The sequence below is a fragment of the Tetrao urogallus genome (genome assembly GCF_951394365.1).
Source record: "Tetrao urogallus genome assembly, chromosome: 7".
Lineage (NCBI taxonomy): Eukaryota > Metazoa > Chordata > Aves > Galliformes > Phasianidae > Tetrao > Tetrao urogallus.
The window spans coordinates 16,578,637-16,605,091 of record NC_136820.1 but is presented as its reverse complement, the minus strand read 5'-3'; the positions used below and the strand labels follow the sequence as shown (position 1 = coordinate 16,605,091).

General features: G+C 35.7%; 1 protein-coding gene across 1 annotated transcript in view; it reads left to right on the top strand.

The window, feature by feature from the left end:
• Nucleotides 1-26,455, top strand: part of KCNH8 (potassium voltage-gated channel subfamily H member 8) — a gene marked incomplete at both ends in the record, with an annotated part of 154,193 nt that overhangs the window by 126,271 nt on the left and 1,467 nt on the right. The window contains 4 exons of the mRNA XM_079538695.1: nt 12,683-12,721; nt 14,440-14,795; nt 19,153-19,259; nt 20,320-20,396. Of these exons, the coding sequence (XP_079394821.1) occupies nt 12,683-12,721; nt 14,440-14,795; nt 19,153-19,259; nt 20,320-20,396 (579 nt within the window). The remainder of the gene's footprint in view (nt 1-12,682; nt 12,722-14,439; nt 14,796-19,152; nt 19,260-20,319; nt 20,397-26,455) is intronic.

Genomic DNA, 26,455 nt, shown 5'->3' with positions numbered 1-26,455 from the left:
CTGCCTCTTGAACACTGCCAGGGATGGTGACTCCACCACCTCCCTGGGCAGCCATTCCAGTGCCTGACCACCCTCTGAGAGAAAAAGTTTCTCCTAATGTTCAACATAAACCTCCTCTGGTACAACTTCTGGCCATTTCCTCAGGTCCTATTTGCCTGGGAGAAGAGGCCAGTGAAAATGCTTGCTCCACCAGTGGTGTTCTCTCCAAATAAGGAGTGATGCCTGTGGCAGTAACAAAGGTGCCTGATCAACAACTTGTTTGCTTTGCAAACTTCAAGAGTGAAATTCCTAGAGTATACCTTATCTTCATGAATAAAACTTTCACATAGAGATAACTTGTGTATTATCTGATGGTTTACTCTCACAAAATATTAAGAAAGCTTTCAGAATTAAAATATAAAATTCGCTTGTATGAAAATATGACATCTTTTAAATGTGGTATTATGACTTGAGAATTGTGCTATGGGAGAATTTGGCAGTTGTGATACTCTCTTGAATATTCTAAGACAGGAAGATATTACGCTACTACTTTTGCAGTTTTGAGGAGATTTTAGGGTTTGAGAGTTTTTCCATAGCTAAACAATAGATTGATTCTTTTGAATAAGTCAGTTTCTCACTTCTCTTCATTTAATGTTTTAAATGAATGCAATCTGAAACTGAATGTGAATTTCATGCCTGAAAATGTATCAGTAACAGTATTTAGGATCAGCTGAGCTACAAAGTGAAAGAGTGTAAATTTCCCCTCTTGGCAAGTGCTTTTCACACTAGGCTTGAGTGAACTGCAGATGGACTGTGTGGACAACATTTTCCTAGTAATTATGCCATCATGAAACAGTGGGTCACTTCCATTGGTGCAGATTTTTATGAGCACAGCATGCAGGCTCTTGTTCACCATTAGCAAAAATACATACCTAATGGTGGTGAATATGTTGAAAAATAGTGATCTCTAGCTGAGAACTTGTTCGAACAAATAGTGTTATTGTGCTTTCTGTACCTATGGTAATTTCCATGCAAATAAATAGGAGACATTACTTTCTGAGCAACCTATGTAGTTATTCCCTGTGTCTGTACAGAAGTGCCTGTAGTGTAGGTGTTACAATTCATCAAAAAAGAAAACAGCAAAGGCCAATTAGAACCAGACTGATGCGAAGTTCAAGAGGCTTCCTTGACGCCTATGCTAACCCTCAAGCTGTAATGAAGTCCCAAAGGAAAATAAGACACATGCAGGCATATGCCTCTTTGACTCAGTACATGTCATTTTCTAAAAGAAAAGATGGCACACCTGAAAATTCAAATATATTTCTTTGTAGACAGGATTTATAATTAATAACTTTATACTTTTTCTTTTATATTTTAAAAGTAGTATTTCACCTCTTACAGAGAGCTTTCCTGCTCCCTACCCTCAATGGAAGACATGATGTTCTGTTTAAAATGAAATACTAAGTCTCTGAAGAGGTGGAAGTACTTCACTGTAGTGCATTCTGTGAATGTGTAAATAAGACAACATGACAAAGATTGCACTAGAGAAGTGGTTGATTCTTCCTCCAGCTGGGAACAGTGTCTTATAATAAGTGTTATTTTTTTTCTTATTGTCTGACAAAATGGGTCTTGATGCTGGTCCTTCAGAGAGGTTGATATTTAGAAGTTATTAAATTTTAGTCACTGAATTGAGTTTGTTTGTTTGTTTTAATACAATAAAGCTCGTGTTGCTATTAGCAATACCAAACACATTACAGGAGATAACTCTCCTTTTCTACTGGGAAATCTTATAATTGGTTAAACCAATTGTTCTTAAAGGTGAAAACAGATCTAAGCTTTGACAAAAAACAGATCACAGTTTGGGAAGAAAAATATCTACACATTCTACTCTATTGAATAGAGCTTTCTAGCTCATTCCAACAGGGAATTAACCATATCTTTTAAAAGCACATGTGTAATTCCACCTCATTGCTAGACTGATTTATTTCTGGATTTCCATCTTTTCTTGGTTTTGTCATCTTATGCTTATTGTTCCTATCAGCAGAAAAAATGGATAGAGCAAAGATACTTTGAGTGCATGCAAAAAAATTATTTGAAAGTCTGCCTATCTACTGTCTGGTTTTCATCTAGTAGATGATTTATTTTACATAAATTGATTCTTCCCTCTTTGGATTTCTAGATATTGAATTATAGCTCTTTTCAGTGTATGAATGTTGTTTTTCAATGTAATAGAAGTTCCATCTGTTACATATTCGATTGTCTATTATTTACCAGTAGTAGAATCTCAGTAACAGTTCTAATTTTTTTAATACATTTTTACTGTCCGTATGTTATATAGTGTTTTGTTTTAAAGAAACAGATCAAAGTTATCCTATTTGCAATTCTATTTATATGAAGGAAAAAAGCATAAGGATTCTTTTATGGAAATAGTTGTTTCTAATTTTGGCAAAGATGGCGAGGTAAGAAAATGTGACCAACTTTAAGCCACGTGATTACTTATTCATGTGTTTGACTTTTAAAGCAAAAAAATTAGTAATTTGCAGAGGTACTTTTTGTCTGTAATAAAAACCGCGTACTTAAAAGATTGACTTCTAAACTATTTCTACACTGCTGTATTTAGTCATAATTCATTCACTCAGACTAAATCACAGTTCATCCAGTACACTGCAGGATAGTAAAAAGCTGCAAAATATTTTCTAAAGTGAGTACTTTTTCATATATTTTCTAAATAATTTCAACCATATTCTCAATATGGAATATGATTTTGACATATTACTTTGTAGAAAGGAGTGGCTTACTTTGGGAAAGTTAATGAGCACTACTTTGTCACTTATGAATATAGTTGGGAAAACTTTGAGGAAAGCTTGCCATTTTAACATCGTGTGCTATTAATATAGGTGTAACTCACTGATGTCTGTGGTATAGCATGTACAAATGCTGCAAAAGAAGGGAACAGTCCAGCATTTTTTTGTGTATTTTTCTGAAGGTAATGTTATAAGAGGTGGGATAAACAAGTGAATAAATCAGAAAGCAGAAGAAGACTAATACTTTACCTTCATTATTACAAAAAATAAAGGGCCTTAGGTTGCTCTTCATTACCCTCACTTGGCAGCCACACAGAACAAATTCCTGTTGTTCTGTTAGTGTGACCAAATTAAATGACTGGTGGCTGCACATCTGCTGCATGCTGCCTATTGCACTGAATTCCCATTTTCCTTTTCATGAGGTGCGGTGTGGAAACCTCACATCTTCTCAGATGGTACAGTGTCTGAATGAAGGTTTTCCTCTATCAAAAATTAAAATCACTAAAAAATCATGACCATATAATGAACATCGGCACATCTACTGATGTGTTCACAGGTGTAGGTTTCTTACCTCCTGTATGCATGGACTGCTCTACAATAGTGTTACTGTGAAATATTGCTCAGCACTTTTTCACACTGTACAAGTTTCTCTTATTTTTTTCCCCTCCATCTCCAAGAATAAACTACCCTGTTGCTGAGCTGGACAGCACTCATACAATCTTGCTTACACAGCTTGGTTTGTATATTTCATATTTTCATATTTTATGTGAGTGAGAAGTTTGGGAATTAGTTTCATGATCTAGTGTTTTGAAAGACATTTCTCAGGTCTCCTACCGTATTCATGCCACTAATCATGTTCCAGTGAATCTCTGGCTATATCAGGTGGATACTAGTTTGCAACAATTGGGTCTGCTCCTCCTCCTTTTGCTGTTTTACAGTTCTTCTGTTTTCTCTGTCTGGCAATTACCTGTTTCAATCAGCGTGGGAGCACGGCTGACCTGGACCTATACCACAAGTCAGGTTTCTTTCCTTTTTGTCTGCTAACTTATAAAGCCTGTTTACTTGTGGTCATTGATGCCCGTGATGTGTGGTGCCTTTCAGCCATCAGTTCACTCAGTGCCTGTCAAGACAGGGAGATGGTAATCTCACTAGTCTACATCTTATAAATCCTTCAATATGGTAGACCACTGAGAAATAATGTAATAAAGAAACATATAATTCAAAAAGGATGGACTGATATAACATTTTTCTTTCAGGCTTGGTGATCTTCTCATTTTCTTTCCTAGTATCCCTACCTGGAGAATTTTTTGTACTGTTGGTATGTTCCAGGATCAGTTCTGTAGCCTTCAGTCATTCTAATATTTTCAAAAATAACATTGTTCCATGCCATCTATATTTTCAATTTCTCTCTGATGATTCATTCCTCTCACCTGTAGTGATGTTCCTTTTAGAAAATTCATCTTATTGCAACTTACTGATGCAATTGGTCATGTTTCTTTTTTTTTTTTTTTTTTTTTTTTTTTGTTATTAATTCATGCTTTTTTCTTTACAATTTTTTCCATTTTAAGCCTAAAACAAATAGAGTATTGGGCATAAGAATAAATCCCATGAGATGCTGAAGAGGCTGAAAGGGAGGATAGAAAAATAGTCCATTCAGTTTTGTCTGGAACTATGCTATATTGTCTGGAACTATGCTATATTCATGTGACCTCTCTTAAAATGCTTATCCTGTGAGTGCTCTGTTACTCCTGAGAATGGGTTAAGAGAAAGAAATCACGATGATTTCTTACACGTACAACAGGACTGTTAAATGCATATATATAACAGAGATATTCACACTTGCATGTTAGAACTTTCCAGATAAATACAAACAATTTTCATTGTAATTAGATTTAAATTTTAAATAAGGGGTAAAATCTACTTCTGATTTTAGCTTTTGAGTCATTTTGAACACTCTGCATTCTCATTTATTTCACTTCCTGGGATTATTGCATTCTGCATCAGATTATAAAGCTTAACCAGAGGTTTACATGTTGGGGGAAAAAAAAAAATCCAGGCTAGAAAAGCAGCTTATTGATGTTTTTAGACACTGGAATGAGGAGAGTATAAAACAGTGTCAGACAATATTTTAGCCATAAAATGCTCCTGTCTTTCAGAAAGTATTAATTTCGAAGTTAACCATATTCCTATTTTAGTTACAGAGGCGTGCTAGATGATAACTTTTTTTGCAATGTAATTCATTGTGCCATAGGACGATAATGATGTTGTAACTTCGATTTTTATGTTATATATTTGTTTCAACAGTGGAAAAAATGGAGAGTAATAATCTTTAAGTACCTCATACTGTACAACAGTATGAAAGTAAAGATGTTTTTTTTTCCGTAGTTGCTTTAGCAACCAATACAGCAATGACCAGAAAGTGGCCTTAAATTTAGAAGTGTTCTTACTGTAATCTGTCCTTTTATTAGTTGTAAAGTAAGACTAATTTATGAAGGAAAGGAAAATATCTCAATGTTTTCTCCATGATACAGACTGCAGATACAGTCTACCAGGAGACAGAATGAGGATAGAAAGATGGCTTATGTTTGCTACAGAGCTAATTGACATACTTTCCTCATATTTGTTGGCTGATGAGTAAAATGTAGTAGATAGCAGAGTGCTGACTATTTAATAACTGTTTTTTGTAGTCTTCTCTGTCTTGTGATATATCTATCCTTCTAAAAGAAGCGTTAACTTATTACGCATGTTAACCTGAGCAAGAACTTAATTAACATCTTATTCTGATTCTTAGATTTCAAGATACTGCTGTATGTATGTAGAAAATTAAGGTCACCTCCAGAATACATTAAAGGCACATTTATGAGATATTGAAGGGTGTTGTCCCAGGATTAACCAATAAAATCAAGCAGCAGAATATCAATCTAAAGCTGAATCAGATTTTATGGATGCAGATTTTTACTGCCAGGTTGTCTTTTTGGTCTAAATAGTAAAGCTCATTGATTCCTTAAGCATTATTACTTATAGAGTGACAATACTTTCGTAGGGTAAAGGGGACTGAATAAATCTCTTTGGATTGAAACTACTCTGTCATTAAATTAATCAGCTTTATTTTCAGTTATTTTCTGTTCCTTCTGCCTTGTCTGAAATCTTGTCTGTTAATGTAGACATATTCTCTCATATTTCAATACTCAAAGTGTTATTATTGTCATTAATATAACTATGTCTCACAGAGATTATGCAGTCTATTAGAAATGGTGAAAAAATTGCTGGATCCTTTTATTGGGAAGCTTTGGCTTTAGAACCATTCCGCGGTGTCTTATATTATGAAACTACTATTCTAGAGATAGTGCCAGAAATAGTACTGGAATGCATGTTATTTTAAGGCCAAACCCACTTTTAATACAATTTGTGTTAGATTTTGTTTTGTTTCCCTGACTTAGCCGTGTTTCCCTCTGTGTTATTACTATGCAACCGTCAGTTTAAAAAAAAAAAAAATAGGCTTAAGACTGAAGCCTAGACTCTTATTCTTGTTTCCATTGTATTTCTTGTGAAATTAACAGGAAAAAGAACTAGTTTATGTGACAGAAAGTTAATGTTAGCAAGAATATGAATTCATCTGGAGTAGTGTATAGGATAAAGACAACCAATGGAGATGCAGTCTGGAAGGCAGTGGACTCATGAAAGGCCATAGGCATAAATTTTTGCTGTTGGACAAGAATGCAGTGAGATTCAGGAATGATAAAATTTTCACAAAGCTTTTCTGAAGTCCTTATACTTCTTAATACACTTGCAAATAGAGAGAAATCAAAGAAACTTTTTGCTCCAAAAAATTAAATAATATTTCCTAGATTGAAGATTTGAATTATTTCAATAGGTTTAATATTGTAATTTTTTATTATCAGAGACTTTTGCAATCCTACAGGGTGAAAAAGCATGCTAAATCATGTTATTTCAACAGTTAAAGAGTTTACATTGTCATTCTTCAGAGCTTCTCTCAATACAGAACACAGCAAGAAAGTCTATGACATTTTGTGAGTCATGTTCAATGACATTTCTGAACTCAGGTATTGTGACTCAGTACTTCTGATTTTTTCTGTACTGTTACTTGTACAATAATTAGGGTTTTTATATAATTATTGTAATATCACCTTTTTTAGCAAACAATATTGGATTTCTCTAACATGTAGGTTTTATGCTATGCTACCTTGAAGGTATGATGCTAGCTTTTTTTTTTTTTTTTTTTCACTTATTGAATGTCTCTATCGTCTTAATAGCTTAGAAATTAAGAACTTCTTGATTAATAAAGCTGTCAAGAGCTCTAAGAGCCTTCACACACAGCTTTTCTGTATTATGGGTTTATAGAAACACAAATTGCATCTCAGGGGAAGGAAATTGTGGTGGCTTTCTTACTTAACAAGGTTATGTACTTTGACTTCAGGTGATTTCCTCAAATGCCAGGACATGAGTTCTTGCTCCAGGGCAAAATCATGAGAATTGCTTTAAAAGTTTGCATATTAGTGCTGTCTTCCCAAAAGTTTTAGCTCCAAATATAACTAGGAACCAGGTTTAAACTTGCTTTTTTTAGCAGAGGTTAATGTACTCATCAAACACCAATCCAAATGTAAAATATTCATTATTAAGAAGAAATTAGAACCTAATGACATTCAGCAGGGCCAGGTGCAGGCTATTGCACTTGGGTCAAGACAATCCCAGGTACAGAGTGGGAGGAGAATTCATTGAGAGGAGATCTGCAGAGGAAGACTTTGGGGTACTGGTGGTTTTAAAGCTTGAAACGAGCCAATGCCAGCTATTTCCAGGGCTGCATCAAAAGAGAGGCGTCCAGTAGGGTGATAGAGATGTCCACCTCTACTGTACTCTCATGAGGCCCATCTGGAGTATTGCATTCAGGCCTGGGGTCTCAGGATAGGACAGATGTGAAGCTATTGGAGCAGGTCACGAAGAGGGCCCCAAACATTGTCAGAGGGCTGCAGCATCTCTCCTGTGACAGAAGACTGGAGGAACTGTGCATATTTAGCCTAGAGAAGAGAAGGTTCTAGGGAAACCTAAATTTTGTCCTTCCAGTATACTTAAAGAGAACTTATAAACAAGAGGAAGACTGACTTGTGACACAGTCTGATGGTGACAGAACAAGGGCAAATGGCTTTAAACTAAAAGAGGGGAGATTTAAACCTGATATTAGGAGGCCATTTTTACTCAGTTGGTGATGAGGCACTGGGAAATGCTGTCCAGAGAAACTGTGGATGCCCCCTTACTGGAGGTGTACAAGGCTAGTCTTGATGGGGCTGACTGAGGCTCAACTCCCTTACCATTTATAACATTTGTCTCACTGACCTGAACTTTAAGTGCTAGCAGTTTAGCTTGGGTGCTTGAAAATAGGCAGTGAGTAGAAAATAAAATCTGTTGGGAGAGTATTTTTTTTCAAGATCTGCTATGTTGTTTTAGTCTTTACTTTTCAAGACCTTCCCTGAAATTAGATACAATTACTTATTTGGAAAGTAGCATGAAGATTTACTTAAGAATATTAACTTGGAAGCAATGCTTGCACAGGTTCTACAGCCTCAGATGGGGTCTGATCAGATAACAATTCATAGGACCAGTACCACAAACATTTCTGAGACTGTGAATTTTTCAAGTTGAATTAGGTAGGGCATGCAATTGAGTATTTCAAAGAAGAGGAAGAATTTTTAATTCAATTACTCTGAAATACGTAAAAATTCATTGTATTTTCCATTGATATTATGCAAAGTAATCCCCTTTACAGAATGTTATTTAGCAGTAGGAATATTGAAATGTTTTTGTTTTTTTTTTTCCACTATTCCTTTTATATGCAGTAATCTCTAAACTTTTTCAGAAGTGTAGTCTGCCAGAGCAATATAGATCTAGTGCCAGATCTACTATTTCAACAGATCCATCTTCTGTCTCCTTTTGACCTTACTGGTAGTATTTTTTTTTTTATATTTTTTTTTTTGGGGGGGGGGGGAAGGGAGTAGTTTTAATTAGTTTTGTTTAACACTGGATTTGCTATGAAAGAAATGTATCAGGATAAAATGAGACACCATTTTCTTTTTGGGGGATGGAGGAGAAAGAAACAAAAATAAAGAAGTTAAAAATGACATTATATCAGCCATATTATGATTTATTCAATTCATGATATGAGATAATTAGTTATGTGAAATTAACCTCCAAGTTTTAAATAAATGTATGATATTTAGACTCCTAATGTTAAATATAAAAAGCTCACATGAGAAATTCAAATGCAATAAAAAAAAAAAAAAAAAAAACAACTTACTATCACTTATCCAAAGCTAACCACAACCAATCAGTTATTGAAAACTTGGGCTAATTTCATAGGCTATAATAATTTCTTTAAAAGATGCAGATGATGATAAAGACTTAACAGAAAGCTCAAGATCTCATGACAATTCAATTCTTGGTCACCTAGAATAAAGTACCAGTGGCAAATCTCTATGGTTTTTGCTGTTAATTCAATGTGCTTTATGCAATAAGTAGGATCTGTGAATGCTAAAAGCATCTGCTTCCACAAAATAGGTGATCTTTACTTATTATGCAAAGAAAATAGATAAAAAGGGATCTGGGAAAAATATAGGGATAAGCTAATGAACTGGTTATAGAAACTCAAAAAAAAAAAAAATAAAGGAGGAACAGTGAGTTGCTCAGTGAAACAGTCATATTTAACAGTCATATGAACAGAATATCAGATTCTTTGAGAGTCTGTGACTCATGATTTAAGGCATTTGCAGTAGCTCATTGAAAAATTTTCTATCATGTAAAACTGAGAACCGAACATGTGAGGCATTAAGCTTTTCAGTGATACATTAATCCCTTATTATGTATTTGTATCTTTTCCATTACCACGCAGTAAGCTTTGAAAGAATAGAACATACAATATGAGGGTTTTTTTTCCCCCCCGGTATTGTCAATGCTTCTAAATGGGGTTTTCCTGCTTCCAAATGTTGATTAAGAACATTGGTATTCTACTTTGATTTCAAATCCTTTCCAGAAAATATATTTTATCCTTTTGACCCTATAGATACATAGCTTTATTGATATACTTTAGGAGACAAATCTTACCAGCAATTGAGTGAAATTGTTTCTGTTCTTCCCATGATGGCAATAGGAATGAAGCCACTTGAAGCAGACAACATTCTTCTGAGCAACCAAAATACAAATTTACTTACCTATACATTTAATGCATTAGTACCAAATTTAACTGTATATTTCTGTTTATAGGTATTTATAACTTAATTCATCTTAAGTCATTGTACATCTAAGGACTTGGTTTAGCTACAACTCTCCATAGAAACTCCATTAAAGACTGCTGTCCCTTGATCCTGGAAGAGATTTAGATTACCAGCTTTTGAAAGCAAACCACTATGTTTTCATCTGTGAAAATGTTCTCCTGCTTGCGACAAGAAATGATAAAGACTGCCACATTTTTAAGATTTCTATATTAACTTATTAAACAAGTACAAAAGCATAATGTTCATGGAAGAACTTGATGATTTTGTTTTTAGTGCATGATCTGTTATATTTTTAACTAGTGAAATTTAATAGCTGGTTTTACAAGACACCAGGGCTGAAATTAAAAAATGAATTGGCTTACATGAGACTTTTTTTTTCCCTAGTACAAAACAGGGAAAAGAGTTGTATTTGTCTTTCATCTGCCTTTTCTAAAGAAAATTTTTGCTTTCTTTTAAGAGACAAGAGAGAGAATGAAAAATAGCTCACATTCTTATGTAGGGATTAAATAAAGGATTTTAAATAAGATAAGATCAGTGCATTGCTGTAAGCATGAAGTTTTAACAGACTAAAGATTAAGACAGTTCTTCCTAATTATTTACTCTAGAATATGTTTATTCAGATAAAAGTATGCCCATGATTTTACATTTGCTACCTGTTACTGCCTGCTGTCTTCATCTACATTCTTGTGATTATTTTTATTTTTCCTCTTCAAAAGCAATGTTTTTGCAGAAAGAGTGAGAGAAGGGAGTTGTTATAAAAACTTTTAGACTAGAGAATTCTTGAGGTCTTTCAACTACTATGACATAAAACCCAGAAGCTTGTGTTTATATGAAAAAGATGCTATGTTAAAAGTCACAAGCAACAATTCTCATTGTAGTGCATTAACACAGTTGTAGAGCTGAAAGCCCAGCTAAAAGAAAACAGTGGGTATGTGGGAACAACAGTGGGACATCTGGGAGACATTCACATAGTGATTTCTTTGTTTTTATTTTCAAGATGTAAAATGGGAATGAACAGGTAGGCTCAGGTGAAAAATTAAATCAAGTGAGATCTTCACATCTATTACTACAAACAAATGAAAAGTCCCTCTCAAAGGCTGAAGCAGGCAAATTCATACTACAGACTTAATGTTAGGTGATAATTTTTGGTGTTGGCTTGGATTTTTAATCAAGGCTGCTATTTAATATTCATCCTGCACCTGTGCCTAGATGCCAAACAGAGGCCCTTAAGTTCTGGGCACAACTGTAAATTAGTCTGCTCCAACTTATGTGCAGACATAGGCAAAAATACTTCCTAGGTCTGATCTTCCTTAAAAGAACTTTAATATGTTAATACATTTCCTGTTTACTGTTCTCCTGACTGCTTCTTAAACCAGCATACATTACAATGCAAACTGAGAGACATCAGTATTTGAGATCTGAGGATCAGTTCATATCATCTAGCACTTTTTCTGACTCTGGAAGAACACAGCAGTTGTTTTATTTACATAGCCTAATTATGGCAGTTGTTCTATTTGGCAGTTCCTAGAATGTTATTGCTAAGTTTATTGATACACCTGCTACTGGCTTGGCATTTGTGGAGAAGGATTTCTGCTTACACAAAATTAAATAATGAGCACTCATATCTTGCCATTACTAACACCTACTAACACTCACTTTTACGACCAGTTGCAAAACAGTTTTCAGGTTAATATGAAAGACTTGTGAAGAAGAAAAAAATAAGAAAGGAGAAAAATTAAATATAAAGACCCTATAAAATTCATGGATGTTAAACATCCATGTTAAACATCCTCATCTCAACATGGAGAGCATAGGAAAGCTGAAAAATCACTTCTGAAGATTCTGCCTGCCAGACTAAAATATTCCTCTTAATAGAGCATGCCTGCACGCTTAGTGTCTTGTCTGTGGTCAAGGTATAGACATTTAAATAAAGAACAGAACATTCATATCACACAGTAATCAGTAGTTCTTATGATTTTAATTAAGACTTTCCAATAAAATCTACAAGTCATTTATTTAATTTTGGTTTTGAACAATCAATGTAAGAAAAATTTCAAGGCCTTGAATAGATGTTACGCATGTGTATCCCTGAGGATTATATTGGTCCTACTCTCTTCTGCCCCTTTCACTGACTGAAAAAATCCCTACATTACAGCTTCAGGTTCTTATGAAACAGTTTGATTACCTAATTACCTAGATATAAGCACTAGACTAGCTTAGGAGCTAACACTACAAAGAGAGAGGCAAAGTAGAGCACACTTTCTGCATGAGATTCCATCAAAGGAACACTGAGCCTCATGAGACATATGTTTGCCCATCTACATTCGTTTAGAGGTTTGGAGATTTGGTCCAACACTTTATTAAATAAAAAAAAAAAAAAAAGATTTTTTTTGCAGGATACATTTTTTTTTAATTAAAGAAAAATCTTTTGTTTTCTGACAGTATGACCAAAGACTGTCATTTTCCAGTGCTATATTTAATTTAACACAGCAGTTTTACAATGAGACTTTTTTTTTTTGTATCAACATAAATATTTTGGTTAATATGTTTGCATGTTCTTGGAAGCCAGTACTGTGCAGATGCACATATTTGGTACTTTGTTTTGTTTTGTTTCAGGTAATATCGAAATTATCAAACAAGTCTACATTATCTCAGGTATGTTACCTGTATTTTAAATCAGAGTTTCACTTTGAAACATGCACACAGCCAGAGCAAAGTTGGAAAAACTCTAAAGTGACTTCACTGTGTTCAGAATTAATTTTTAAGTAGCACCCTAACGATAGCTGTGGCACTGTCCATTTTATGACTAACTGCTTATGATCTTTTTTCCAGGTGCTGAGTTTGGATATTGTGATAGAGCACTTGCATTTTAAATAAATAGCTCCTCGAGCCAAATTCTTGAATACGGATAACATTCATTCTCTGTAGAGAGTAGACTGCATCAGAGCCAGATACTGTACACTTTTATCCTTATGTCAGCCTTCAGGTGGCTATTATGGTTAACAGCAAGGCTGTTATTCTGCTTCTTTTAAAAAAAAGTATCAAAAGGACTTCTTTATAATTCTTACCTTTTCAATCTCAGATTGAAAGGGCCTAATTTACTGTATCTGCCAAAGGATAATATGACAAAAACATTAACTCAATGGAATTGTGCTGTAATTCATAGCAAAATTTAACCTATGATGCAAAATATTTAGATAGATAGATACCTGATAGGAGCTTAGAACATTTAGATAAATCCCCAAAATGCGTATTTTCACCCAGCTAATCTTACTTAGTCTGAACCAGAAAACTGAACTACAGAAGCTTATCTGAGAAGCTTTTGTAGCTAAGGTTAACAATGCCATAATGAAGCTTGATTGAAAAGAGTAACATGAAAAATAATTAAATAAAAAACGGCATCTTTTCTGAAACCTTGAGATTACTCTTGGCTGTTCAGTTCACTGAGATCTGTGTAGCTTGTTGATTTGGCTCAGATCATTCTGCCTTAACAATCCAATGATTTTCAGCAGGAGAATAAATTAGACTGCTTTTGATTTACAAGCTGACCCTGACGTGAGCTCCACATTGTCATATGCCAGTATTCTTAACCACTGTATTTTATTACCATGAAAAAATAGAGAAAGATACAGTGCTCTCTCACAAAGCACTTTGTGCATCAAACATAGAACCCGTGTCTGTAAGCCTCCTAATTTGCTTTGGGTCCAACACCAAACATCAGCAGAGTTGGTTTTTTTCTGTTTCATTTTGTTTTTTAAACAGATACAACTCTGCTTTGCAATAACTCAGTTCTGAAACTGACACTGTCACAATACTCATTCATTAATGCTGATCTGTAGAAACTGAGAAATCTGCCAAGTGTTGTAGCAGAGGTTTAAATCATAAATGACACAGAGGATCAACTGAATTGTTATTAATGCCATTTGCATATCACAAATGGCTCAGTCTAAAAAAACGTGGAATTATATGAATTACAAGTCTCAGTTCTTTCCCTGAATGTGCCAGGAGTCTGAGAGTATAACATTCAGAATTAATAACACCTCAGTAAGAAAAGATTAATCTCCTCAAGCATACATGTGCCACTTGGCTTTTAAGACCTAGTCATGTTATTTTTCTTGGTAATAAAATATATTGTCCTAGGCTCACTGGCAAGATCACTAGAGAGCCTTTTTAGTGCATATGTGTCTTTCTCTTGTATACATGTGTAGACATAGTTGAAAAGAAGTCATGGAAGAATTCCAAAAGAACCCTAGTTCTATTGTGTAATGAAAGTCGGCCTACAGCTGGGTTTGTTCCAATGCAAGCACCAGAAGAAACACTGTTTCTGCTACATCAGGCTTTGAATTTACCTTAGTACTTATCTACTCTTTTAGACAGAGCTCAAGGGAAATGGAAATATAAAGAAGAAACTCCCTTCAATTGTGGAAGATGAGGAAGATGATGAGGAAGGAGAAGAGGAGAGCAGCACACTTTCACCAATCCATACAAGAAGCACAACTTGCTCTCAGCAGAAGAAGGCAGGAAGCAATAAAAGTCACCTGGGGAGAAACCTGAAACAGTTGGCCTCAGGAACGGTGCCCTTCCATTCACCCATCCGTGCTTGCAGTTCAAACTCCTCCAGGACCAAACATGAAACAGAGCTTCATTACTACTCTAGAAAGAGGGAGAAAAACCTTAAAATACATCTTTCAGCATTGAGCGCTGGAGGTCCACCTGACTTGAGCCCAAGGTAATGAAAGAAGTTATTCTCTTCCTGTCACATAATTTCTATTAAAAAATTATGACTGTAATGCTAATTTTTTTTAAAATATATATATATTTAAATATATCTCATTGAATAAACCATTACACACTTTAGGATTTCAACAACAGATAAAGAATTTCTGTGAGAAATAATAGAAAGTACAGAGCAGTTATAAAAATGAGTGTTTGAACAGATGGACAAAATGATACTATGAAGTCAGACTGTAATAATCTGTGTTCCCACAGTAGCACTGTGAAGCATTCTCAGTCTGTCATAGAGACAGTACCTTAGGAAGCAAATCAATGATAATACAGTAGAGCTGTGCAAAAAAGATTTACAGTAATAGAGAATTATGCTGGAAAGAATACTGCCAAGTAATATTAGAAAATATTTAGGTTTTTACATTAGATAAAGGAAACCTGACAATGCAAGTTTATATATAAAGTAAATGTGAATTTTGACATAAAGGAAAGTTAAGCAATGGTTTAAAGTTTCATTGAACATTTAATTTAAAATATTCAAGATGGTGTCTTTTTATGTTACTTCGAATTTGACTTTTTTTATTTCTGAATCCTTGGAATATAATCATTAATTAATAACTAAATCAAGGTCAATTCATTACCAAAATCACAATCACTTTTTTTTTTTTGGTCATATGAGGAGTGAGGAAAGGTGATCTTTCAGTTCAGGTTTTGGTTTCTATAATTCTAAGTATTTACATATTCAAGAATTTCCTTTGTTCATTATAGGCAGAATGATAGTTTCAGCTATTTGCCACTGCAGACAAGAAATAACCACAGCATGACCAATATGTAGTTAGGTGTGTCAAAACATTAGTCTCTATGGTTGCAATCATAAAAGTTCTACTTGTAATAGTATACAATAATCCTCCCACCCAATCATATATTTGATCAACATAAGCGCATTTTAAATAGGAGCAGGATACAAACTAATTCCATTTTTGTCAATGCAAAGAACAAAACCTATTATACAATCAATAGTCTTATAACAGTTAGGCTGAGTAAGATTATTGCAATGGAAAGATAATCAAAATAAATAGAAATACTCACTGATGTCGTAGGCTTGCAGTAAACTCCACAAGGAGCAATCTCCAGAAAGTGATCCTTCCTTAGTGGCAGTCAGCCCTTAAATAGGGCCTAAGAGAGGTGCAGCCAGGCTCCCCCCCTTACGGTCACACAGCTGAATCGCCTTCACCTGTGTTCCCGTGGCTGACTCAGTGCTTGCCTCAGGTGGTCAATCAGAGGTTCAGGCTGTGATCAACAGTTTCCATACACCTATGGAAAACCAACTTCTACATGAGAAAAACTGAAAAGGATTGTAGATATTTTCTCATTTATGTTTTGGATCTTATATGTGTTTTGTTCAGATCAGCTATGACAGAAAGTCATTGTCATTTGCATAGCAAGTGGCAATTCAGGGAAAAGATTCCTTTCATGTAGAATCATAGAATCATAGAATCATAGAATCACTAAGGTTGGAAAAGACCTAAAAGATCACCCAGTCCAACCGTTCACCTACTCCCAATAGCTCCTACTAAACCATGTCCCTCAACGCAACATCCAGTCTTTCCTTGAACACCCCCAGGGTCGGTGATTCCACCACCTCCCTGGGCAGTCCATTCCAGTGCCTGACCACCCTTTCTGAAAAGTAATACTTCCTCATGTCCAGCCTGAATTTCCCCTGGCGTAGCTTGAAACCATTCCCCCTGGTCCTATCACTAATGACACGAGAGAAGAGGCCGACCCCCAGCTCACCACAACCTCCCTTCAGGAAGTTATAGAGAGCAATAAGGTCTCCCCTGAGCCTCCTCTTCTCCAGGCTGAACATTCCCAGCTCCTTCAGCCTCTCCTCATATGGCCTGTGTTCCAGACCCCTCACCAGCTTCGTTGCCCTCCTTTGAACACGTTCCAGGGCCTCAATATCTTTCTTGCAGTGAGGGGCCCAAAACTGGACACAGTACTCGAGGTGCGGCCTGACGAGTGCTGAATATAGGGGAACAATCACCTCTCTGCTCCTGCTTGCAACACTGTTTTTGATGCAAGCCAGGATGCCATTGGCCTTCTTGGCCACCTGGGCACACTGTCGGCTCATGTTCAGCCGAGCATCAATCAATACCCCCAGGTCCATTTCCTCTATGCAGTCCTCCAGCCACACCGCCCCAAGCCTGTAGCGTCGCCTGGGGTTGTTGTGGCCGAAGTGCAGGACCCGGCATTTGGCCTTGTTGAAACTCATCCCATTGGCTCCAGCCCAGCTCTCCAGCCTGTCCAGATCCCTCTGTAGGGCGTCGCTACCCCCAGGCAGATCCACGCTTCCAGCCAATTTGGTGTCATCTGCGAATTTACTGAGGGTGCACTCGATGCCCTCATCGAGGTCATCTATAAAGATATTGAAGAGGACAGGCCCCAGCACCGACCCCTGCGGAACACCACTCACGACCGGTCGCCAGCTGGATTTGACTCCATTCACCACCACTCTCTGTGCCCGGCCCTCCAGCCAGCTCCTTACCCAGCCAAGAGTGTACCCATCCAAGCCTCTGACTGCCAGCTTCTGCAGGAGAATGCTGTGGGAGACAGTGTCAAAGGCTTTGCTGAAGTCTAGGTAGACCACATCAACAGCCTTTCCTTCATCCACCAGATGGGTCACTAGATCATAGAAGGAGATCAGGTTGGTCAAACAGGACCTGCCCTTCATGAACCCATGCTGGCTAGGCCTGATCCCCCGGTCACCCTGCACATGCCGCATGATCTCCCTCAAGACGATCTGCTCCATAACCTTCCCTGGCACCGAGGTCAGGCTGACAGGCCTGTAGTTCCCCAATGTGTTCTACCAAAACATTATTTTGATCATTACTGTTCTTAACATATACAGCCAGATAACTGTAAGACTAAATGTAAGACTAAATTTCACTAAATGTGATATAAGTGCTTTTACATATCATATTATTTCTGATTTCTTTTCAAAACTTTGTAACTTCAGAATAATTCTCTTAATAGGCTGGAAAAAATGACCTTTGATGTATTTTGCAGACTTTTTTATTCTTTCGTATTTCCCCAAATCAGTATACATTGTTAAAACATTTTAACTGAAAAGCTAAAAACACTTAAAAACAAAACAAAACAAAACATATTTTTAGCAGGTATGACAGAGAATATAAGATCTTTGTTTGAATTCTTAATTTTATTTGCTGCTGAACAGTGATGTAAAGGGAAAGGAATACCCTGCTTTCTGATCTGAAATGTTCAGTCAATACTATGGGGAGATGAATAACCTTGGTTTTTCAAGAGAATGTACTTTGTTTCGAGCAACTTGTTCTGTGCACGTTCCCTAGAGCAAGTCAACCAGAATTCACTTCAGGTTTGTCTCTTGCACACTGTGGTAAAGGCAATAGAGCAGATGTGCAAAGACAAGTTACAACATTGGAACAAACCTTGGTAGAAGAAATGAAATTCATCATCCTAACTTCCAGAATACAGCCACAGTCTTACCAATCACTTTATGTATTTTGCATCTGAAACAGAAGAGCATCATCAGGAGAAAAGCCAACAATTAATAATAAAGTCATGACTGGGAGGAGGTATTTATGCTTTTGAATCTTCTCAAACCCATACAGGAAACAGTACTCCAATGCTGACCTACTGGACAGAAGAGGTCATGGTCTTTTCTGCCTTTCTATTCCTAGGAATTGAAATGCATATCTTCAGGAGAAAATTCATAGCAGCTAATTCAGAAAGGGCTGAGACTCTTGTGCTTGTATGTTGTCTGTTCACTAAATTATTACTCCTCATTCCACTCTCTTGTATATAAATAAACATCTTTCCCACTGCATACTTACTGTAGGGGCCTGCCTTATGGCTCTTGAGGACTAGCTATTTTTGTTAATATGTTTTCTTTTTAGTCTTTAGTCTTTAAATACTTTAAAGAATATAACAGCTATAAATTCCAGTTCCTATCTGAGTAGTTTTTCCCCCATGTGCTTTAAAGGCTGTTAAAATGTTAGCATTTCATATAATTAGAAATCTCTACAAAAGGGATATTGGTGTTTAAAGTTTGCCTTTTGAAGCACTGAGGCCAGATGACATTAAATAGGTGTTATAGCAAATTCCACAGAAATCATTCAGGTTTTCGGCTGCAGGTAACAGCTCAAGCACCACTTTTGAGCCTCATAATATAATGTAATGTAACAGTTTCTAATGTCACTAAAACTAATATTGTGCAAATTTCATCACTGCTTAAGTATGTGCCATTTTGACAATATATCTATGAGTGTGATACCTGTGAAACTGTTTATGAAACGGCTTAATTTCTCTGATTTTCCTTACAGAATTGTTGATGGGGTTGAAGATGGAAATTGTAATGAGGAAAGTCAAACCTTTGACTTCAGTTCTGATCAGCTTCAGCAAGAATCCAGGGCATCTCCAACAATTGGAGGTATTACTTGGGAAATTGCAATTCAGAGCTAAGAGTTTTTACAACTGCTTTCTGTCCCCCTTTATTTCTTTGATTCTCAAAAGGAAAATCCTTAAAAGTGGCATAAATTGATCTAACATGTAACCTTTCAGTACCATTCAGTACCACATTGAACAATGTGGAAAAATACAACAGGATTCCCAAGGCCATTTGTTGTTTTCCTGCCAACAGACAGTCATGATATAACCTCTTGCAAGAAGTACTGTTTTCACACGCATTATATTTTGTCAGCTGCACTTTAGGATCAGTCGGGAGCCTCACGCTTCCAAAGTTTTTGGCATGGAAGGTCCTAAACATAGACAAAAATTGATAACAAAATATTTTAATACACAAATAAATAAGTACCAATTATATAAATTTGTTTATTTTTATTAAGAGGATGCTTATGGAGGCAAAGGAGCCTACAGGTTTTTCAGGAGTAGTGAAAATCTGAATAGCATAGATTTGAAAATAGAAAATCTGAATAGGGAGTTTATGAAATCTTAAATGACTGATACTCTCAAAAGACTGTGAAAATAGCTACACGGAGGAACACAAATAGGAAAAAAAAAAATCAAGAGGGACTAGGAGAGAGACCAGTGGACTAATGCTGAAGTGACCAAAGTAGCGCAGCTCAGACTGTTTTCACCATACTCTTTCTATGTGTAAACATTCCTCAGGTAGATATGTGCCTTTCGCCTGGAGGCCACAAGAATGCTTTTTGCTCTTGAAACTAAACAAAATAGCAATAACAGTAACTACTTGTAGCTATGTTTTTAAAGACTGTTCACATGTTACACCATTGGCCTCAGAGTTACCATTTTTGGTCCTTTCAAAACCAGATTGAAGACAACAGTAGAAGCTTTCTTCATTCACAATTTTCTTACACATAATAAAATAGTGACTATTAAGGACAAGATTTTACTTTTATTTCATCCAAGTGCAGACTAGGCTTTAATTTAATATAATGCATAAGTACAAAATTAACACTGTGATTCCAAGTTGTTACATGTCTCTCATTTACACGTATTTGAATTTTCAGAGGCAGAAATCGGTGCTGCAGTGCTTGTTATCAAAGCAGAAGAGACCAAACAACAAATCAGCAGGCTTAATAATGAGGTAATTATATTTTGGAGATATTAGGTATTAACACTGATTCAAGGAATGCTGGAGAAAACTAAGAAAATGTTGGGATATGATAAATGTGCAATAAATTACTTAGAAAAATTGGATGGAATTCTTAAACCTAGAGCAGTTTGGGGTTATTTAACTGTCTCACAGGTTATTTTTCTACATGAAAGCTACATGTGTTACATGCTGGAGCTAAAAATAAAGTGAGGTTAGCATAGCTGATATATTGAATTTTTTAAGAATTTCTTCTTTATGTGCTTCTGTTTCTCTTTCTTCTCAATCTTTCCCCACGCACCTTACTCTATCTTTTCTTTTGGAGAACAACACTATGCTTTTGGAAAATTTCCTTGAAAAAAATGAAATCCAGTGAGTTTCAAATCCACACTAAATATTTCAAATAACTTCATCTGAGTCTGTTCAGAATGAAACAGAAGTATATCCATTTCTGCTCAAGGAATAGTATCATAGCAATGCAGCCTACATTGTTCCACTCAGTTTTCTATTTAGCCCTTCTAATTTTAAACACATCTACTATCTAAACATCTACTACACTAAAATCTGAGACTGAAATCTATTTTTCAGCATACTCTGTCGTTCAATATGAAGATACTAGAGATAATTTCTTATGAGTCCACATGGGGGAAATTTTAAATATACACTTTTTAAAGTCCAATAGTACAACTTTTCTTCTTTTTCGTGATCTATTTGGTTACATGAAAAGTTTTATTTTTTTTCCTTCCGTTTTGTGTAGGCTTAATATAACTATTCTTTATTTCCATATATTTGAAATACTAGGCTTGTATAACTCTTTCATCCTGGGTCAGGTTAACTTGGAAAGATAATTTGCACGTTTTGAACTAAGATTACAGGCATGGCTGGTTTATACTATGAATGCATCAATCTGGTTATATGTCAGACTGTAAAGTTCAGAACAAGGAACCATGCACCATTGACTGAACACTTTTTATCACAAGGTATGATCAAAGAACTCAAAAAGCATAAGGAGCGATTAAACTAAAGTGGTCTAGACTTTGATGTGGTGGGTAACATCCTGGGATTGAATCCCAAAGTGACAGATGGTAATCCTGTAAATCATCCCATGGATCAAAATTTACATTGAAAAGACTCTTCGCTAGAAGGCTGCTTACTTGCATATTCTACATGGCTACAAATCCACCTACTCAAACATGCCCCACACAGAGTGATTGAGTGACATGGTACTTACCCAAATGAGCCTATAAGTAGTGTTGGTGGAGTACACTAGCTCTTCTTTGATTTTTGCTATGATAACTGTTGAATACCACTTGTAGATCTTATTTCTCTTTTGTTTTCCATCAGTTGATGTTGATCACTAATGAAAGGTTACGACTGATGGTGCAGCAGGCTGAGATCTGTAGTCAAAATACAGGGAATTTTAGAAATTGATCTTCTCTGTAAGATGTGCAGCCTCCTTCTAAACAAAACATTGAGAAAACAGGTCACAAGTAGTCAAGCAACAAATATCATCATTAATACATTTTATAGTAGAAATCAGAAGTCAATCAACAAATTCAAATATAATTATTTCATGAAAGGCATTTGTATTACTACAGTTAACTAGCTAGCTTAAAAACTTTTCAGCTATTTCCTGGGAGAACAAAGGCAGGCATCTCATTCACTCAGTACTGCCTATTGTTAGTAAAGCAAAGCAGTTACCCCACAAACCAATCTACAAAAGAAGATACACCCAGCTTAGCCATTTAGTGGAATTCACAGCAACATTTTAAGTCTATGAAATTTACTGTATAATCCAAAAATATAATCATTTATCTAACAACAAGACTAAAAGAAGATAGAGTTGTTGATTTCACCTGTTACGTATTAAATTTAGGATCAACACACAGAGATTTCTGTGAAGGAATACAGGCAACAAAGCCAGCTGCTAGGCACCATGAGAAAAACTTCAACATGCTTCAAATTTTTACTGCATAACTCCAAGGATTAACTGTTCAGCAAGTTACCCAGCTACATTGGTAATCAGTTCCACATAGACTAGTTGGAGGCTTTCAGACAGTGGTGTCCCCCAGGGGTCAGTACTGGATCCAGTGCACCTTGGATGAAGGGATGGAGTGCCTTCTCAGCAAGTTTAATAATGATACAAAATTGAGAGGAATGGTTTCATACCCTAGACTGCTTTGCTGCCATTCGGAAGTATCTTGACGGGCTGGAGAGAAGGGCAGAGAAGCACTTCCTGAAATTCAATTTAGGCAAGAGAAGTGTCCTATGCCTGGGGAGGAATAATCCCATGCACTAGTACAAGTTAGGAGCTGATCTCATGGAAAGTAGCTCTCTGGAGAAGGATCTAGGGTTTTGATAGATAACAAGCTGACCATGAGCCAACAAAGTGCCCTTGTGGCCAATAATGCCAGTGGTACTCTGGGCTGAATTTAAAATGGCACTGACAGCAGGTGGAGGGAGGTTATCCTCTCCTTCTCCCTCTACTCAGCCCTCCAATTGAGTGGTGTGTTCAATTCTGGACTTTCCAGTAAAAGAAAAACATGGAGCTACTGAAATGAGCCCAGAGAAGGGCTACTAAACTGACTAAGAGACTGAAACATCTCTCGTAAGAGAGCTGTACCTGTTAAGTCTGGAGAAGCGAAGGCTCGGGGAATCTTATCAATGTGTGTATGTATCTAAAGGGAGAATGGGACCATAAATCTAGACTAAGGCACTTGCTTACCACTATATCATTGTCTATGTCCTACCATGTGTTTAGTTCTCTGTAATGTCAGTATAAATATATGGAAAGAATATGCAAATACTTCAACTTAAAATGCATATACAGCAATCAAATCTGAATTATTTAAAACAATGAGCAGTTAAAAATAAAAAAAATCCCCAAATTTTAGTCATAATTTTTCTCTCGTAATTTGCAGAGGGTATCCCCTTTCAAATACATAAGGACATGGTTTCATATTTGGACATACAAAGCATAGCTACCAGATTTCATTTTCATGTCCCTTTCGTACTGTGTTCAACTCAGCTCCAGTGCAGCCTCCTACAGCTTCATTGGTTAAAGCAGTGCTAAAGACTGCAGTCAGGATCAGACCTACACCACTGTGGCTACTAGGCCACTGTACCACATCTTCCCTGGTCAGCTCAGAGTACAGAGTACACAAATGCAGGTCCGCATTTCCCCATGCAGAGATGCTTTCAGATATCCAACATTGTGCAGAAATCTGGATTTGTATGTATAAACAACGCATACAAAGAATAAGGCTAGGTAGAGGCCTTGCTTAAAGTAGAAAAATGGAAACTGATTTCATATTTTACTACATTGGTAGATATGACAATTACAGCATTATATCAGTATAATGAGCAGAGTATTCACATTTTTCCTATTAAACTGAAAAACAAACAAAGAAATATGAATAATGTCAAATTTGTAGCAGAAAATTGCATTCTATTTAGCTGCATACTTACTGGAAATTCAGCTCTTTTTTTTCTGCTTTTCTTTTTTTTTTTTTTTTTTTTGGTAAGTGCTTAAAATATTCTAAGCATTTGGCACATATTTGGATCAGTGAAATATGGATCATATGGATATTTAGCTTTCAAACAAGACAAACAAGAGAAACAGTTTTAAGTAAATATGTTTATCAGATCACCTAGAGAAATTTTATAAATAGAGTATTTCAAAACATCTTGCATCCTGCTGCTGAAAATAAAATCATCCTCTTATCAGGAGAGGAAAAAAAAAGTACATTTAACTGCAAAACATCCTTCAATAGAAACAAATGTGGCAAAAAAAAAAAAAAAAAAAAAAAAAAAAAAAAAGAGCTAATAATATTTTTTTAGAATGAGAACTGATTGTGGTCAATCTATCCATTTTGTATTTTAACTATTAAAATAGACACAGAACCATGTCAAACCTAGCATCATGTGTTTTAAGAAATAAAAGTTTTCTAAACCATAAGCACAAAATAAACATTTTTATGGTCTATTCATATTTGTTCAAACATATATTCCTTCAAGTGTTCATATTCATACTTCCTAAGAACTCCTGTCTTGCTTCTGTTTTGTATTCTCTTTGTTCTGTAAATTGATGAATGTGAAGTACTCTTTACAGCTTTTAATTTTAGCTCAAAAGTTTTTGACAGATGATGGTAACTAAAGTGACTGATGTTTTAAAGCTTGGGCATTTATTTATTTTGTTTGTTTGTTTGTTTTAAAGTAGGATGTAAGGCACAGGGCCTACTCATTGAAGTGTTCCTTCTTCACTTTTCCTTAGAGGAAATGCATCTGAGGCATGGAAATGAATCAAGAATGAAAGTAATTGAGTTTAAAACTGGGGACTAGAAGACGATTTGAACAACAAAAAATATTACTACTATGATAGGAGATAACCATAATGTTGTTAACTCTAATACGAATTTCAAAACATTGACATATTGAAAAGATCTATTTTCCTATCATCCAAATGTAAACCTCTGTTGACATTTATCACCAATTTTTTCTCTTTTCTCTAGAAGGTAGAAGAAAAGCCTGATTGTCATTCTCTTTCTCAAAACCATTTATACTCGAAACATTGTTACAGCACAGCTTAACAAACCTGATTCCTACAGACTCTTTACTCATTCCGTTTTGGAAGACTCCTTATTTTCTTCTGGTTTGTCTGTGATTAGATCTTTTAAAACCCTTACAAAGTACATGATCCCAAGCTGTGCTAGTCAAAGTAATTCCTCATAAAGATAAACTCCCTTTGTTCAGTGAAAAAAGTTCTGTTGATACATCCTGGGAGTATGACTAATACATACAGTGCGTGATTCAAGACCACAGATCGTGTTTTGTAATATACTGCATTGGAAGAGTATCATATTTATGCCCATAGAGTATTGTATTTATACTCATGCCTCTGATATTTTCCTTTCAGATGTGTTGCTTAACAATTATCTTTGTCGAATTTCATATTACTAATAATTAAAAGTGAATGTGAAATCTATTTAGCAACTAAAAATAAATGTAAAAAAAAAAAAAAAAAAAAAAAAAAGCAGGTTAGGAAGGATGCCTAAAATGAGTTGCTTGAAATGTCCTCCCAGAACAGTACTGTGTTTATTGATCACAAACTGTTTCAGTCATGCATTAATCTAACACTTAGTGGTTACATTTTGGTTATATTTTCTTGGTTTAGAAGATTGTCATTTGGATGGTAACTTCTGAGTACCCTTCTGGCAAGACATATAATACAATTAACTATAAAACCATGGAATTAGATTGTTTCACCATGAGTTATTCTTGAGAAATGTGTATTGCTTCTTCTCTTTTAACCTAGTATTTAAAATTAGTTTTGTTCTTATTTAGTACTATTAGCAATCATCTTAGTGTCCTAATTCATCCAGACAGATTGGTTACCCCAGAACTACGTGAGACCTGGCCAGCCAGTTGGCAGAGAATTTTTCATACACTGACATGATAAAGCAAATTTCAAGATCTTCCAGATTTAATTCATTTAAATTAATTATCATTGCACAAATTGTAAATATTCGATCCAAACTGAGACTATTTGCCCTGCATTTTTTTCTTCTGCAATTAGCCTAATTCCTAAAGTGCCTTTAGATCAGATATGTCTGTCTCAAAAATAGTAATGGTGATGTAAATTGATAGATGATCTATGAAAAGTCTGTCTCAGCTCAGTTCTCATTCACTCAACGTACTGGAAAACAGAGCATCAGCAGCCTGTTAATTTGAGCCTCAAAGGCAATGCATTCTGACTGGAAGTCTCATTGACTTTATGAAGCTCCAGAATAGAAGAACCAATGGAAAGCTAAGGAAGAGAACAGCAAAGCTACATCTGCAGTGCAAGCAGACAGTTTTCTTTGCATTGCCAAAATTCGACTTTAATTTCCCAAAAAGCAAATTTTCTTCTTCACCTCTTTGGGTGTCCAGAAGGAGCGATGGCAGGAAGATGTCTCAGTAAAGTTTGAATTGCAAAGGGAAGTAAACCACAGAGAGAAAAAAGAGCAATATATTCTAATAGGCTTCTAATGTAATCTGGACCTCTCCAGGTACAT